Source organism: Aspergillus ibericus (genome assembly GCF_003184845.1).
Source record: "Aspergillus ibericus CBS 121593 unplaced genomic scaffold BO80scaffold_6, whole genome shotgun sequence".
Taxonomy (NCBI): domain Eukaryota; kingdom Fungi; phylum Ascomycota; class Eurotiomycetes; order Eurotiales; family Aspergillaceae; genus Aspergillus; species Aspergillus ibericus.
This window is the reverse complement of record NW_020292104.1, coordinates 351,083-366,248: the sequence shown is the minus strand read 5'-3', so window position 1 is coordinate 366,248 and position 15,166 is coordinate 351,083. Positions and strand designations below refer to the sequence as shown.

General features: G+C 51.8%; 6 protein-coding genes across 6 annotated transcripts; 4 read left to right on the top strand and 2 right to left on the bottom strand.

Annotated features, from left to right (window-relative positions):
• Nucleotides 1-547: 547 nt before the first annotated feature.
• BO80DRAFT_432070 (glycosyltransferase family 2 protein) lies at nt 548-1,532 on the top strand (the record flags this gene model as incomplete). Its single annotated transcript, XM_025720777.1, has 2 exons — nt 548-585; nt 659-1,532. The coding sequence occupies 2 exons, from the start codon at nt 548-550 to the stop codon at nt 1,530-1,532; spliced, it is 912 nt and encodes a 303-aa protein (XP_025578703.1).
• Nucleotides 1,533-1,850: 318 nt separating this feature from the next.
• BO80DRAFT_234994 (uncharacterized protein) lies at nt 1,851-2,718 on the top strand. Its single transcript, XM_025714502.1, has 2 exons — nt 1,851-2,403; nt 2,689-2,718. Exon 1 carries the CDS (start codon nt 2,001-2,003, stop codon nt 2,328-2,330), a length of 330 nt encoding a protein of 109 aa, XP_025578702.1. The 5' UTR covers nt 1,851-2,000; the 3' UTR covers nt 2,331-2,403; nt 2,689-2,718.
• A 1,330-nt stretch (nt 2,719-4,048) lies between these two features.
• On the top strand, nt 4,049-5,222 carry BO80DRAFT_347641 (ATP synthase complex assembly protein ATP12; the record flags this gene model as incomplete). The annotated part of the gene is made up of 2 exons (XM_025715432.1): nt 4,049-4,349; nt 4,420-5,222. The coding sequence occupies 2 exons, from the start codon at nt 4,049-4,051 to the stop codon at nt 5,220-5,222; spliced, it is 1,104 nt and encodes a 367-aa protein (XP_025578701.1).
• Nucleotides 5,223-6,045: 823 nt separating this feature from the next.
• BO80DRAFT_452464 (uncharacterized protein) lies at nt 6,046-11,606 on the top strand (the record flags this gene model as incomplete). Its single annotated transcript, XM_025721951.1, has 6 exons — nt 6,046-7,075; nt 7,130-8,502; nt 8,568-8,921; nt 8,990-9,633; nt 9,957-10,864; nt 10,921-11,606. 6 exons carry the CDS (start codon nt 6,046-6,048, stop codon nt 11,604-11,606), a joined length of 4,995 nt encoding a protein of 1,664 aa, XP_025578700.1.
• Nucleotides 11,607-12,429: 823 nt separating this feature from the next.
• On the bottom strand, nt 12,430-13,261 carry BO80DRAFT_234836 (putative extracellular serine-rich protein). The gene has a single exon (XM_025714501.1). The coding sequence runs from the start codon at nt 13,061-13,063 to the stop codon at nt 12,515-12,517; it is 549 nt and encodes a 182-aa protein (XP_025578699.1). The 5' UTR covers nt 13,064-13,261; the 3' UTR covers nt 12,430-12,514.
• Nucleotides 13,262-13,776: 515 nt separating this feature from the next.
• BO80DRAFT_484854 (uncharacterized protein) lies at nt 13,777-15,066 on the bottom strand. The gene is made up of 2 exons (XM_025723476.1): nt 14,625-15,066; nt 13,777-14,552 (listed from the first exon to the last, which is right to left on the bottom strand). Exons 1-2 carry the CDS (start codon nt 14,843-14,845, stop codon nt 13,961-13,963), a joined length of 813 nt encoding a protein of 270 aa, XP_025578698.1. The 5' UTR covers nt 14,846-15,066; the 3' UTR covers nt 13,777-13,960.
• Nucleotides 15,067-15,166: the final 100 nt, after the last annotated feature.

The following is a 15,166-nucleotide window of genomic DNA, read 5'->3' as shown; positions in this document are numbered from 1 at the left end:
TGGTTCAAGCCAATGTCTGGATGCCGGACTTGAACATGTGCCTTCCCTGCCATTCCGTGCCATCGACTCCAACTGCAACAAATAAGAATCCCCAATGTTGCATGTCTGTCCATAGGCATTCACATCCTCTGCGAAGCCAATTGACCTAAAAGCTGGTCTTTTTTGTTTCCCAGAACTCTTTGACGACGTCCTGGGCAAAGTTTCCACCCAGACATTCGTTTACCTTGTACTCTCTTTTCTTTGCTTTGCCCTCGTCCTCTCTGGTCATACTGGAAGACCCTCTACGTATTCTCTGTCTCCCGTCTTCGCAAATTGCTCCCCATTGACACCTTTATCATTTGCGCAAAGCCAGAGCTCAACGGCTTCGATCTTATCTGCTTCCATCGTCTTTGGCGAGAACGGCGTACACCCTCGGTTGCGACTTCCTTGCTGAGTCCAGCGTCGGAGAAAGACCGGGATAACAACTGCACCTGAAGTGAACCTTATAAAATCTAAAACCATCAGTAGCTTGAAAGGAAAGCTTTAAGCTTTCCTACCCACCTCGGCCATGGAGTTTCCATTCATGCGAGCCTTTATTGCCCTATTGTTAGTGTTCTTCCAGGTTTGACCTGAGGCTTACTTCCAAAGAATATCCTAGACTGACGTTTTCGTTCTACAGTTTATATCGCTACTTTCGCCTTGTTGTGAACCTTGTTTCCTTCTGGACATTTAAACCAATTCTTCCGCCAGAGAATCCGAAATTAACTGCCCAGGATGTGACGGTAATCTTACCAACCTTGGAAGGATGCGGCGATGAACTCGTGGAAACCATAAGAACGATTCTCGACACGCAACCATATGAGCTCCTCTTGGTCACTATCGAGGCAAATCGGAAAAAGGCAGAGAATATGTTGAGCTTGATGCCAGCTTCGAAGTCGAGAATCCGCTTGTTCACTGTCACCCACCCAAACAAGCGTCGACAGATGACTAGGGCGATCCCAGAAGTCCGGACTGCTATCACGGTATTTGCAGATGACGATGTGAGTTGGCCACGGACAGTTCTTCCTTGGATCTTAGCGCCTTTCGAGAAGGACGAGCGATATGGTGGTGTGGTTACTTGTCAGCGTCTGCGACGAGCTGTTTCCCCATCATTCTCCCAGCGCATATGGGGTTTCCTGGGCGCTCTTTACCTGGAGCGAAGAAATTTCGACTGCGCAGCCACAACACATATTGATGGTGGGCTTCCTTGCATGTCGGGCCGGACAGTTGCATACAGGACAGCGATCCTCCAAAATGAGGGCTTCACATATGCGTTCACCAATGAGGAATGGTGGTTCGGAAAGTATCAATTGAACGCGGATGATGACAATTTTATTACCCGCTGGATGGTGTCGCATGGCTGGGAGACATTCATGCAATATCATCCTGAGGCGGAGGTCTTGACAACATTGGAAGATAATCCTAAGTTTCTCAAGCAGTGCGCGCGCTGGTCTCGAAGCAACTGGAGGAGCAACCTTACGAGCATGTTCCACGAAAAACATATTTGGCAGTGAGTCCTCCCCTAAAAGTTTCTCTGGCAGACGCGCATATCACGCACAATCAATGAATGTTGATCTGCGATCATTGCACGCTCAATTATTCACTCCCCTTGGTTCAAACCTCGCCCAATTAACATCCGAATGTTTGACTTTTCATCCCTTTGCTTTGACTACCATCCTCTAGGATGGCACACAGGCATGATATGCTGGCCCTGTGTTGCTCGAGGCATGGCCGTTGTTAAACTGCTGGAACACCATTCTTTGGTATTGGAATGAGAGCCATTAGCCAACACTTACTGATGCATGTGCTTGTCTGATCTGCACTAACGTTTGGTATCTTATGTCACTAGCCGCCAACCTTGGAGCGCATATGCTGTGCACTTGACAACGCTCTCGCCTCCAGCCTTCCTCGGAGACTTGCTGCTCCTTATATTTTGCTATAAGGCCACGGTTTCTTGGGATCACAGTACCCACACGCTAGCTATGCAAGCACTCGGAGTATGGATGTTTATTAGCAAGTTCATCAAGCTTGTCGGACATTATATACGTTACCCAGTCGATGTCATACTTTTGCCGGTGTCTATCCTCTTCGGTTATTTCCACGGGGCTATTAAAATATACGCTGTTTTAACTCTTAATGTGGTAAGTTGCAGAACCCCAGCAATGTACAGCTTCATTGGTTGTTTCGTTTCTGCGGTGGGTGCATGCGCAAGTGCAGCCTCGTATCTACGGGTGGCGCTTGTAGCATGGGAGTGGGCTCTAACCCTTGGCCTGCTTGCTTCTCTCTCAACACCCAATTCCTCCCTCCTATGATGCATCTGCATTGGTCATGGGTTTCACCTCACCTTCGCACTTTGTGTATCCACCCGCGGACTTCCCCGTCTTGGTAATCCGATTGCTTTTTCTCTTTCGGTTTTTCTCGTGCCATCTGTTTTTTTTTCTCTCCCCTTTCTTTATTTCAGTCCATGATTCTTCATTTCCCTCCCTTTTCTCTTGCATTCCCTTGTCATCTTTGCTTTGCTGCCCGGGCATATTAGTGCCATAGCTATTTTCTGTTCCGTCCTCTTCTTTGGCTTCGGCTCATCCTCGTGCAACCTCCGATTTTGTTTCCTGAAAGCCCCGCTCCATGCTCTCGAGTTCAGTGTTGCTAACAAGCCAACTATTTCTATAGACGACATGGGGCAGCAGAGACGGTGCCGATGATTATGACGCGGAACGCATGAAGAAGCGAACGGACATGGACCGCATGAAACGGCCTTATTACCCGAGTTACATAATTCAATGACGCCTGCACGCGCGATAAGTGAGCGTGCCGAACGACTGTTTTGGCCTACTGCCAACCCTTTGCTCCGTTTGATATCTAGCTATTGTTCACATTTTCGGGGTGCTTTCACCAGCGCTGATTGCCTAAGTTCCCGTTGAGATCCCAGCGACGATATAGCAAAGTCGCCGAACCTCGATTGGTTTAATAAACAATTACGACGAAATGCCTTGATGACGCTAAACCTGGAACAAGGAGATGGAAGGACATCGAGACCTTCAGAGTTGATATACCAATTCCTTTGGGCGAAAATTTCATTCCCCGTACCCGAATATTTCCCCAGCATGGTTTCGTGGACTGGTTTCATCGATATCGTGCACAAGACCGTGCTAAAAAACGCCCTGTATTCTTTCCATGCTCGGATGGAAGTTTATATTTGAATATTTGCCCTCCCCCTTTCTTTCTTTCCCATCTCACAGCTTGATTGGTGAATTGTCCTTTTGAGTCAACGCAATACCGACACTACTTCCGAGCACGGTCAATCCTGAAAATTCGAGGGTTTTGTAAATTACAAAAGCGTGGGCGGACTCTTCTTTTCTAAATTACCCCCGGCTGTATGATCTTGTTGCATGTTGATTCCCTTGGTTCTTGGCTTTCCCTTTCCTTATTTCTAGACTCCCGTGTGGGAGGTCCCTCGAAGTGCTTCCATTTCCGTTCTCGAGTTGGGTCTGATAGCCTTTGTGCGATTTGGCCTTAATATTTAATCCATGATAGGCACCAAATAATTTGCTGCAACCGAGATGTGCTCTTGAATCCGATGCATTCTGATTTATGTGAGCTTTTGACGATTCTGAAATAACTTCATGAAGCAAACACCGGGCTAGCTGAATGCCGGTATATCTGTCTCAAGTAGCTTTCATTATTTGTGGGGTACTTTCAATCGAGAAATATCGATAAGCAGACATTCTGCTTAATTGAATGGTCATTCCAACATACTGTTGCTGTTATCTACCATTAGTTACGGAGTACTCATCCACCGCTGTAGTGGGACCAGCATACAGCATGTGGCGTTGTGGCGCCTGTGGCGCTCCAATCGGAGTCTCGATTCAGGTACTCCTCCGATTTACCAATCGGCCCGTCGTACGCGAGAAAAGAGATGGCAGAAGACGAAAGGGTTTGAAACTTCGACACAAGCTGTGCTTTTTATCAGAACCATCTGTTCGTACTTTCCCCTCGCAAACTTTCGTCTCAAGCATTTGCGTGAAAGGTGATGCCCACGTTTCATCGAGCCGTCGCGGTCATCTCGCGACAGGCACTCTCGAAAGGTGCGCAGCGTAGGGATGCTATACCACGCTCGATCAGTACAACAGCACTGAGGTCCGCCATTGCTCACCCCATTACCACTCATGGCCCGCCGCCGAACGCCCCTTTACCTGCGTCTGCTCATGCAGACATGCGACAGGGGGATGCGGGATCGTATCAGAAGAGCGAGACAGGTCCGCAGCCAGGGAAGACAACCACTGTGCTCAAGAAGCGTTTCTGGAAAAATGTTGATGTAAAGCGGAAGCCAGGTATTTCCTTTGGCCATTCGCGATCAGTTTACGTTGGGCAGTGGTGTTGACCTTCTCTCCATTTCTTTAGAAGGAGATTATCAAGTTTTGCTAGACACGCGCCCTATTCGGACGCCTTCCAAAGACATCCTCTACATACCATCAACCAAGCCTTACCTTGCCCATGCAATTGCGCTGGAGTGGGATGTCATGACCACCGCCCAGCAAGCGCTAAAGAATCACCTCATCCCCCTAACCTCTCTCGCCGCGCGTGCGGCAGATATTGCTAGAGAGGATGCTCGAGGCGAGACCACCACGAGGGATCAGATAGTGAAAACTGCGATGCGTTATTTGGATACGGACACCTTGCTTTGCTGGGTGCCGGAGCAAAATTCCTACGCTACTGGTGAGGTCGCTGGCGATGACGATGGCAAGAGACCGGAAAGCCTTCGAGAAGCCCAGATTAGGGTTGCTCAAGATACGATTGCCTTCCTGAGCACCAAAGTTTGGCCTGGCGTGGACATAAAACCCATCCTTGACAGCGATAGCATATTGCCAGTCTCCCAGCCCCAGGCTACGAAAGACATTATTGAACAGTGGATATCGAGTTTACAGGCCTACGATTTGGCCGGACTGGAGAGAGGAATACTGGCCGCCAAGAGCTTGTTGATCGCTGTCCGATTGGTCTCTGAATGGAGCGAGAGCTTCCGTCATGTGCAACGACCAGGGCACAGGAGATTCGGCATAGCGGAGGCTGCAGAAGCATCCAGTCTGGAAGTCAAATGGCAGACCGATATGTGGGGCGAGGTTGAGGACACCCACGATGTCGACAAGGAGGATCTGAAGCGACAACTGGGCAGCGTCATTGTGGTGGTGAGTGGAGAAACAAGCTGACGGTCCTGAGGTATCCATAATGTGTCCGGCTCTGAAGACCACTCGATTTGTATACACATATGTCCAAGTATTTCTCTCGTCCTTGGTAAACCTGCGAGAGAGATCAATGTACTATATTAAGTCTCGACTTTCGACTGTTGGGAAGGAAGACTCAGAGTAGACTCCCGTCTTGGCCAAGGCGCGGGAAGAGGAAGAACAACAACAATCATCGTTACCATCATCTCATCTCCTTTTATCAGTCCTTCCGGGTACTTAAATCAACCGGGTCTCCTCTCCGCCTTGGGCACCAATCAGCCCTGAGCTCCCAATTATCTTTCATTTCAACTTGTCTACGCACGGAATTCCCTTGGAAGCACTCGGCCTGAACCTCTTGTATGCTGGCGACCTGCGAGAGATGATGGAAAGGGGCGAAGGGTGAGTGAGCGCTGTGCCGGTTCGGTCCCGCGGGTCGTGATCGTTGAGCGACCGCGGACCAGACCCATCTTCCGTCTTCCCATCTATCCTTGATTTCCCTTTAGGATGGGATCCTGCACCAACGTCCGACCCAGAACCCCGCTCATTGCCCGACCTAGTACCGGGTATCCCCGCAGAGTGAGCGCCTCGCTGACATACTATATTGCTTCTGCTTAGGCATAAACGCTCTCGAAGTTCGCTGGCGCTGGCCATTCTGCACCGTGACAGATCCAAGGATAAGTGCGACGCTACTGGCTCAACCGATACCGCCACGCCATCCCCGATCTACAAAACCCCATCTTTATCCGGGGTCCCAACCTCCCGAAGCTCTAGCCGCCGAAGTACATGCCAGGAGCCGAATCTACCTTCGATGTCTGCCGAACCCTCCTTGGAGCCTGCTGACACTCATGGAAGCGGCGACAATATCGAGAAGCTACCGTCAATATCGCATGCAGAGACCAGTAGCATGTCGTTAGACCAGTCAGTGCGGACGTTTCGCCTTTTTGAGATCTTACGGAGCGGAGACACCACTGCGATTTCAAAAGCCACCAGGGATACTAGTGAACCGCAGGGAGCGGGCACCCTCTCTGGCACCACGATTCTCCATCTTGCGATCCAGTGTGCTGAACCGCAGGTTGTCGAGTTCGTCTTGTCCGCCGGCGAGAACCTCGATATCAATGCACGCGATCGAGAGGGCAACACACCACTTCATTTGGCCGCTCAGCTTGGACGGGGCCCTGTGATCCGTGACCTGCTGAATCGGCCCTCGCTCAATGATGCCATTGTCAACTATCGCGGTCAGACGGCTCTCGACGTCGCACGCACCCCGGAGATTTTCCAGCAACTCCAGCTTGCTCGATCACTGTTCATTGACGCCAAGACCCAAGAAATCCAGGCTCTCGTTTCTCAGGGAGAGTATGACAAGCTGGAGAAGGTACTTGAAGAGCCCCGCGTTGAAGGGATCATGGACGTCAACAGTCTTGACCTGGTAACGGATCCCGTTACTGCCCAGTCCGGGGGCACCTTATTGCACGAAGGGGCAAGGAAAAAAGATACACAGTTGATCCAAATCTTGCTGATGCATGGGGCGGATCCCTTCCGTCGTGACAAGAAAGGTAAGTTGCCGCAGGATGTTACTAAAGATGACAAGACCCGTGCGATTGTCAAGAAATCCCCGGCGGCGGTCATCGCACAGCGTGGTATTCAGGAAAAAGCCATTCTTGGCACCAACGCAGCCCAAGGTGTTCCTGGCCGCTCGAGCGGAGGTGAAGCGCCTTTCGCCGGCAAGGAAGCCCGGGAAATGAGGGGCTATCTGAAAAAATGGACGAATTATACGAGCGGCTATAAATTACGATGGTTTGTATTAGAAGACGGCGTGCTCAGCTATTACAAACACCAAGGTATGGATGCTGCACTGGATCCTTCAAAGTCAATCATTGACATTAGACTTGCAGATGATGCGGGCTCCGCCTGTCGAGGCGCGATCAACATGAAGATTGCTAGACTCAATATGGATGCCCAGGACAAGACCCGATTCGAGATACATGGAAAATCATCCGTCAAATATCACCTTAAGGCAAACCATGTTGTCGAGGCAAAGCGTTGGTTCTGGACTTTGAATAATGCCATCCAATGGGCCAAGGACGAAGCGAAAGAGGAAGAGAGGCGCCAGTCGAGGCATGCAGAAGTGCTTCGTCAAGCAAAAATCGACCAGGTGGAAGGACGACAGTCCGATACCCTCTCTGAATCTCCAAGCTCAGCCGTTGCGAAATCGAGCGCGAAGAGCCTTGCACCGCCGTCTACTAATGTACCGAGTACCAGCGGAACACGGCTCAGCACGTATGCGTCTCACACAACGTCAGGAAGCGCTCACGAAGATGAGGAAGGCTCAATGTACGGGTCATTGGAGCATGGCGCTCCGCCAAACGAAGTCAGCCGAGTGCTGAGCCATGTAACAACGGCTCCCGATATCGACGGCGATGACGATGAGGGCGATTATGCGTCCAGTCATGATGTGCCACCCACAGACAAAGATGCTTTGAATATAACTGCCCAGTCGACGAAACTTCAGCTTGACATCCTTGCCAATGTCGCATCTTCTCTCCAAGCACAAAAATCTAAGGATCCTGGCACATCACTCTCGGACCCGGCGGTTGATCAAGCTTTAGTCGCTTATCAGGCAGCCGTAAGCAGTTTGCAGGGCTTGGTGCAAAGTCTCCTAAAGATATCCAGGGACCGCGATGCATATTGGCAGTATCGCCTGAATAGAGAGGCATATCTACGCAAAATGTGGGAAGAAAGTATGGCAAGGATCGCTCAGGAACATGAAGAGCTCCAGTCACGGATGGGCGAGTCCGAGGAAAAACGTAAGCGTACCAAACGGGCGCTCAAGGAAGCGTTGGAGTCAACAGCTACGAACCGTGCAGTTAGAAAAGATTCGTTTCGCGGGCAGGTCGCCCGTGAAGAATTTGGCGATGCTGAAAGCGAAGCCATAGGGCTGGAGGCGGCAGGGGGCCCGTCACAGCTTGAAGAGCAGGATACAGGAAGCGCTCTCCGTCACAAGAAGTCGGTCATGTCCCATATCAGCAATCTCTGTGACTCGGAGACCGATGACGAAGACGAGTTCTTTGATGCCATTGATTCTGGGGAGATTGAGGTGGAGACACTTGTTGGCTCAGAAAATGATGGGCAAAAATCCCTGGAGGAGAGCAGTGAGCCCCGATTCGCGAAGAGATCGGAAATTGTCCCTTCGTTCAAGGGGTATGAAGAGCCTGTCCGGCATAGACTCAAGATGGACTACGATAATCGACCGAAAATTTCACTCTGGGTAGGTAGCCGCTCTGGTCTGTCGTCAAATTGGTGTTCTGCTGTGAGTCTCACACGTGCTTCCAGGGTATCTTGAAGTCGATGATCGGCAAAGATATGACGAAAATGACTCTCCCGGTTTCTTTCAATGAGCCGACATCCCTGCTTCAACGCGTGGCCGAGGACTTGGAGTACGCAGATCTACTTGACATCGCGGCCGACCGACCCGACTCGATGGAACGTTTGGTGTATGTCGCCGCGTATGCCGCGAGCGAATACGCATCAACGATAGGCCGTGTGGCTAAACCGTTCAATCCTCTTTTGGGGGAGACGTTCGAGTATGCGCGGCCAGATAAAGGTTATCGGTTCTTCGTCGAACAAGTCAGCCATCATCCACCAATCGGTGCTGCCTGGGCCGAGTCGGCGAAGTGGGACTACTATGTAAGGACTACATGCGTGCTTTCCCTCTCAAAGTATCCGATTCATACTGACCTATTCTCTTTCCGTAGGGCGAGTCCGCTCTCAAGTCCAAGTTCTACGGAAAATCCTTTGACATCAATCTCTTAGGGACTTGGTTTCTTAGGTTACGGCCTGCATCGGGGGGAGAGGAGCTGTATACCTGGAAGAAGGTTACATCATCCGTTATTGGCATCATCACCGGTAGTCCCACAGTTGACAATTATGGTTTGATGGAAATTAAGAACTGGACCACGGGCGAAATATGCTACTTGGATTTCAAACCCAGAGGTTGGAAGGCTGCGTCCGCATACCAGGTAAGTGGCAAGGTCGTGGACCGTGATGGGTCACCCAAGTGGAGTATTGGCGGCCGATGGAATGACAAGATCTACGCGCGCCATACCCCGGGGTTCGAGGCGCCAGTATCTGGTCAGGATCCCGAATCGGCCAAGACGATTTTGGTCTGGCAATGCCACGCTCGACCGAGCGGGATCCCATTTAACCTGACCCCTTTCGTCATCACGTTGAACGCCCTACCCAAGGGACTCAAGGAGTGTCTACCACCTACCGATACGCGGCTTCGGCCCGATCAACGTGCGATGGAAGATGGCGAGTATGATTTGGCTGCCAGTGAGAAACATCGGGTGGAGGAGAAGCAGCGTGCCAAGCGGAGGGAGAGGGAGACGAAAGGCGAGGAGTATCAGCCCAAATGGTTCAGCAGGGCCAAGTGCGCGGTCACTGGCGAGGAGTACTGGGCACACAATGGACGATACTGGAAGAGTCGGGAAAGCGGCGACTGGAGCGTTTGTGAAGATATCTTCTAGCTTGTGCTGCAATGCTTGGATTAGAACTTACTATGATTATCCTAGCTGTCAAAACTACTATGTATGTCTTTAATGATTGTGATTGTTAGTGGGAGAGAAGGCTTGGGCCGGCCGGGGCCCCATCACGTGCCGGCGGGCGAAAAGAGCCGCCCGCCGCGTGGAACAAGCCACTCTCTCCTTCAAGGGTTCCCTACAGGCGTCGCGCTGCACCCACCATGCCCGGCGAATATACGTGTGGGCGCTGTCTGCAGGTGCTCCGGCGAAGGGCTGCTGCCCAGAACTCCGTGGCTCGCTGGCACCATGTCACTACTCCAAGGCGAGGGGGTTACGGCATTCCCGCTTCGTACGTACGGAGCTTGAGCTCGCGGAGCAGTGGTTCCTTTGAGCCCAAACCTCTGCGAGGACCAGTCAGACAGCCTGCCTTGTCCCCAATTCCGTCGACCTCCCCAATTGCGTCGCAGAATATCGGGTCGGTGGTGCAGAAGGCCACAAAGGCCACATCCAACGCCTCGCCGGAGGCGCGAGAGCTTTTGAAACCGAACAACCTGTTCCATTCTTTCTCTCAGTCCCCGGCAGATACAGTCCGACAACGTGCCGCGTTTATCAAGCAGAACGCCTTTTGCCCTCACCCCAGCCATCAACAGACCCGCTTACCTGTTTCCCCCAATGATTCAGAGTCGCGCAAGAGTCAGCTTAGCACGGAGAGTCTACCACCGGCTCACTCTCATTTTGAATGTCCCGACTGCGGAGTTCCTATATACTGCTCAGAGGGCCATTGGATGGATGATTTCGAGGCTCACTTGGAGGTTTGTGAGACCATCCGACAGATCAACGAAGACGACCATGATTTACACTCCGGTCGGTTCTTCCCGGAGTTCTCGTACCCCGGGCTGCAGGATGATAACTTTGTCATAAACATGACGAACTGGGACACATTCATGTACACGCGAGAATTCGAGGCGATCAATGATGATCGAAGCATGCGACAAGTGACTAGGATGCTCACCTACCCACTCACCATTGGCAGTGTCTTACATGAGCTGAGCCCTTACAATGTCCGAAAAGGAGGCAGACTTACCGTGGAGGGTCTTAAAAGTGTCAGCGGTAAATTGCAATCTTCCCTAGGTCTCCGTTGTTCGTGAACTGATCGGTCCATGTAGCGCTCCGGTACACACTGCACCCCCCAAAGACCGGAGAAGGCGTTGATATCCAAGGACTACGCCTCAAGGCTCCGCCTGTGCGGATATTCATCCTGGGCGCACGTGCCGAGTCATCCCTGCCGCGTGATGTTTGGCTTCAGCTTAGCTACATTTTCCCACGCTCCCTGATCCATCTGATCTTCATTGGACCCGAGAGTATGGCCAACCGAGATGCCGAATTCCCACTCCCCGAGCGCACGCCCGAGAATCCCTTCGGCGGCATTGTGGAGGACCGACTTGGAGGACAGTTCAAGATCACGACGTATGTTGACTACTTTCATACGATGTACAAAGCACAGTACTTCCAGCCTTTCGATCCTTATCTGGACTGCTTCATGCTCTTCCATCCGGGCCTTGGACATCCGGCCAGCTCCCACGAATGGGAGGAAACGCTGCCACAGCTTCTGGAGACTAAGGTGCCCATCATCACTACGGGTTATACACAGTGGGACATGGAGCGAGACATCAACTGGGTTCATGAGAAATGCGCTGGTGAATTCGACATTCTGCTGGAGCCTGGGGAGAATATCTTCCGCAGTTTACGCTGGGACCTCAATGATCTGGATCCGCATGACGTGTCCTGTGGTAACTGGGGTCTCTGGGCCTTCCGAGGAAAGAGGTACGAGGCGACCTTCAAAGATTCGTAGAGGTTCCTTGATGTAGCCGTTCTTTCCTCCCGTTCGTTCTCTTTCCTCTCTGTTCCATATCTTCCCTGTACATTATCCCCGCTATGTTTCATGTTTGGTCTTCGTCCGAATCAGATATCGGTGGCAAAGATGTCTTACCTGGCAGTCTTACCTCCGTCCACATTCAAATGTACATCTATTCCGTGTTATTGTAGCTGGTGCCTGCACTGAGCCGGTACTAGGAAGTCAGAGAAATCGCTTAGCAAGAGCCTATCCAACTAAGTCTTCCTTCACCTCGATCCAATGCTTTCTTACCACCAGAATCCCGCTCACTGAACCCGTTCCACTACTACAATGCCTCTTGGTAGAATTAAGCAATATCTAGCCCTAGCGATAGAGCAACCATGATATCTGTAATTAGGCGTAGGTCTCAGGGTTGTCTCCATCCATTAGCGGAGTTCTACGTTCAGTACATTGCGACCGACAGTGGCTGTGTAAAGCAGTCGTTGAAAGAGAGCAATAAGGGAAGATAGCTGGACCAGGGCTCAGACAGACCTTTGTGCATCCAACGGAAAGGAAAGAATGATGTAAAATGTGAATACCATTTGAGACCAAGCAAGGAGCCAAGGACACGGTCATAACACTTGCGTGCCCCTAACCTCTCAGATGAACATATGCAGGCCTGGAGAATGAAATAAGATAACAAGTGGAAACAAAAAGAGAAGGGGGAAAGTTGTCCGAAAGGAGAGCTCAAGGTCATAGTCAGCGGTACAATATGTATATGAACTTCTCTTCTCAGTGGGATTCGTTAGGGTTTCTTTCACATTGGCACATCACCCTCCGCCACCCAATTGACCCTGATAGCTGCGCATGCCCTCGTGGCATTTGCAGGGCATGACCATGGGGCAACGGTCCAATTGGCGAGTAACTTAGAGCAGGATGAAGCCTGCAACGGCCAGGACTCCGGCAGCCATACTGCCGGAGAGCCTGATGGCCGGAGCGGCGGCGCCCGAGTGGGTAGCAGAGGATGTAGCCGCCGTCGTGGTAGCCGACTCTGACTCCGATTTTGAGGTCGAGGTTGACTCGGCGTCCGTCGATGTTTTGGTTGTTGGCCGAGCCGAGGCCTTGGTGATGTACGATCTGGTAAAGGAAGAAGATGACTTGACCACGGAGGAGCTAGCGAACGAAGAGCTGGCGATAGCAGAGCTAGATGCGCGAGGGCTAGAGCTTGCGATATGGCTCGGCGATGCGAAGGAACTGGGATGAGAGTTTGCACTATGGCTGCCGATGACGACGACGCTGCTGCTGGCAGTGGGAAGGGGGTTGAAAGAGACAGGAGTCTGGCTTGGTGCCAACGGCGGGGACGAAGTATGTACGCTGGAGACAGACGCAGTCGTCGTGGGCGTGGCCTGCACCGCAGCAGAGGCGAACGGGGCGAAGGCCGCGCAGGTGACGAGAAGAGCTTTGGTGAGATACATCTTATCGGGCTTGGATATGTATAATTGTAATTGTATGCGTATCAGAGCGCTGGGGGTCAAGGTTGATGCGGGCACGAAGTAAGTGGCAGACACCGCTTTGGAAAGTCGAGATTGATGTGCCGGTAGCTGGTGATGCTGGCAGCCAATGTAAGATAATCGAAAGGAGATGAAAGAGCGAATGGAGCTGGAAAGAGTGACAGCTCTGGTGAGTGAGCGAGTGAGTTAGTGAAGGAGTGAAAAAGAAGCACGGTAGAGAGAAGGAGCGACAGCACAGCTGGGGAACTCCAAATTCCAAATGTACGGGGGGAAGAAAGAAGGCACGAGAAAAAGGGGAAGGAAAGAAGAGAAGGAGGAGGGGATGGATCTGACAGATGGATGAGTCTGACCGGGGAGGTTTCAGTCCACCTGAGGGCCCTGCCTGCCTGCTGCTCCACCGTCGACACGTCCAACGAGGCTCTGTTGGAAGTTGAAACACTGACGCTGACAGCTCGATGTCATGGCCCCCATGGGTATGACAGGTGGGCGGGTCTTAATCTTTAAGCTCGTCTCCTTGACCTTTTCCAGGTTCATCATCATCGATGGCATGACCTGCTATGCTAGAAGCCTCAAAAGACCCTTCCGTCATTCCATGAGCATGATCCGAAACCTGCGGGGGACGAGTCTAGTAGTACCCAGTTTCTATGAGGAATTAAGGATGAGGATGATGAATGCAGGCCCGCGGGTGGAGATGCCGTTCATTAATCTGCAACAGGTGGGGGCTAGCAAAATCATTCTAATCTTAGTTCTATCTTTCGCCGGGTCAGTACTGGTCTTCACCGCAAAAGCAAGGCCCAATTTTATAAATAGCAAGTTGACGCTGATCATGGCCAATGGGTACAGTTACCCCCTGTGACGCCCTCAAGCCCATCGAACCGGATCTATACAAATACATAGCAATAGCAATACTAGCTCGCACCTTCTTACATCCAGACAGTGGCAGCCACCACAGCAACCATCACCCAATACCCTTGGGCCGTGGAGCAGGTGGCAGCCGATGGGGACTCGACGGCAGTCGTTCCGGTTGGGCAGGGTTCCATTGATATAGATCGTTGCAGTGCCGTTTACGCCCACCACCCTGGTCATGCTCGTATTCAAGGGCTGACTGCCGTTGAAGACCGACTGATAGTAGGTGCTGTTGTCATTATCGTCACATCCACATTCCAGGTACTGTTGGCACGTACAGGCCATGGGTATCGACTCGTTTTGATGCGTGGTGTCATTGACATAGTGGTAGCCATGGCTGTAGGGGTAAACGTACATCCCATACGCCCAGATGCCCGGGTAGTAGAAGGGAATCGCAGCCGCCGGCAAATAGTAAGGCGTCACACCTGAAGGCGATCGTGCACCGGAGGTATAGGGAGTCCTGGCACCGCCGGCATAGTAATAGCCACCCCCATACACCGGCCGCGTTCCAGAGCCGCCACGGGACGAGCCCCCGACGTTGCTTGAGCTAGACGAGCCTTTAGTTTCGAATTCATCGGCCAGTACGGAGTAGATAGATAGCTTGGCTGGCATCACCCACCTGGTCCTCGAGTTACTCCCACCGCTACCACTCCGGCCACCACTGCCGCCACCACTACGCCCTCCCCCGCCGCCCCCGCCGCCTCCACGCCGTTTGGCTAGATCCGACAGGAGGTGCGAATCTGCAAGGAGAGATGCATCTCGGAAAGCAATCGGGATGCTGAGGGCTGTGGCTGAGATGGTGAGCAAAAGTACCAGCGCAGTGGCCCATAGTATCCTCATAATACTTGCCCAGGGAGCAGAAATGCCAGGGACCAAATTTGAAGGAATCTCGAGAGGTAAATCCCCGTTGTTGTACCACGTAAGCAAGGTGCTCGTGCTAGTCACACAGGCTGCAAGTTGAACTACCGCTGAAGATGCACTGCTCGAAATAAAAAACCGGATGCAAGGATATAGTGATGATTAGCGCGAGAGCAAGACCATCCACCGGTGTGATGAAAGAATAGCGATGAGCGGGCATCACAATACATATACCATGAAGAAAGTAGTAGCAGTACCAGGGAGCCGTTAGGGCGTCCCCAAAAGGATTAAGCTTCCGCCATG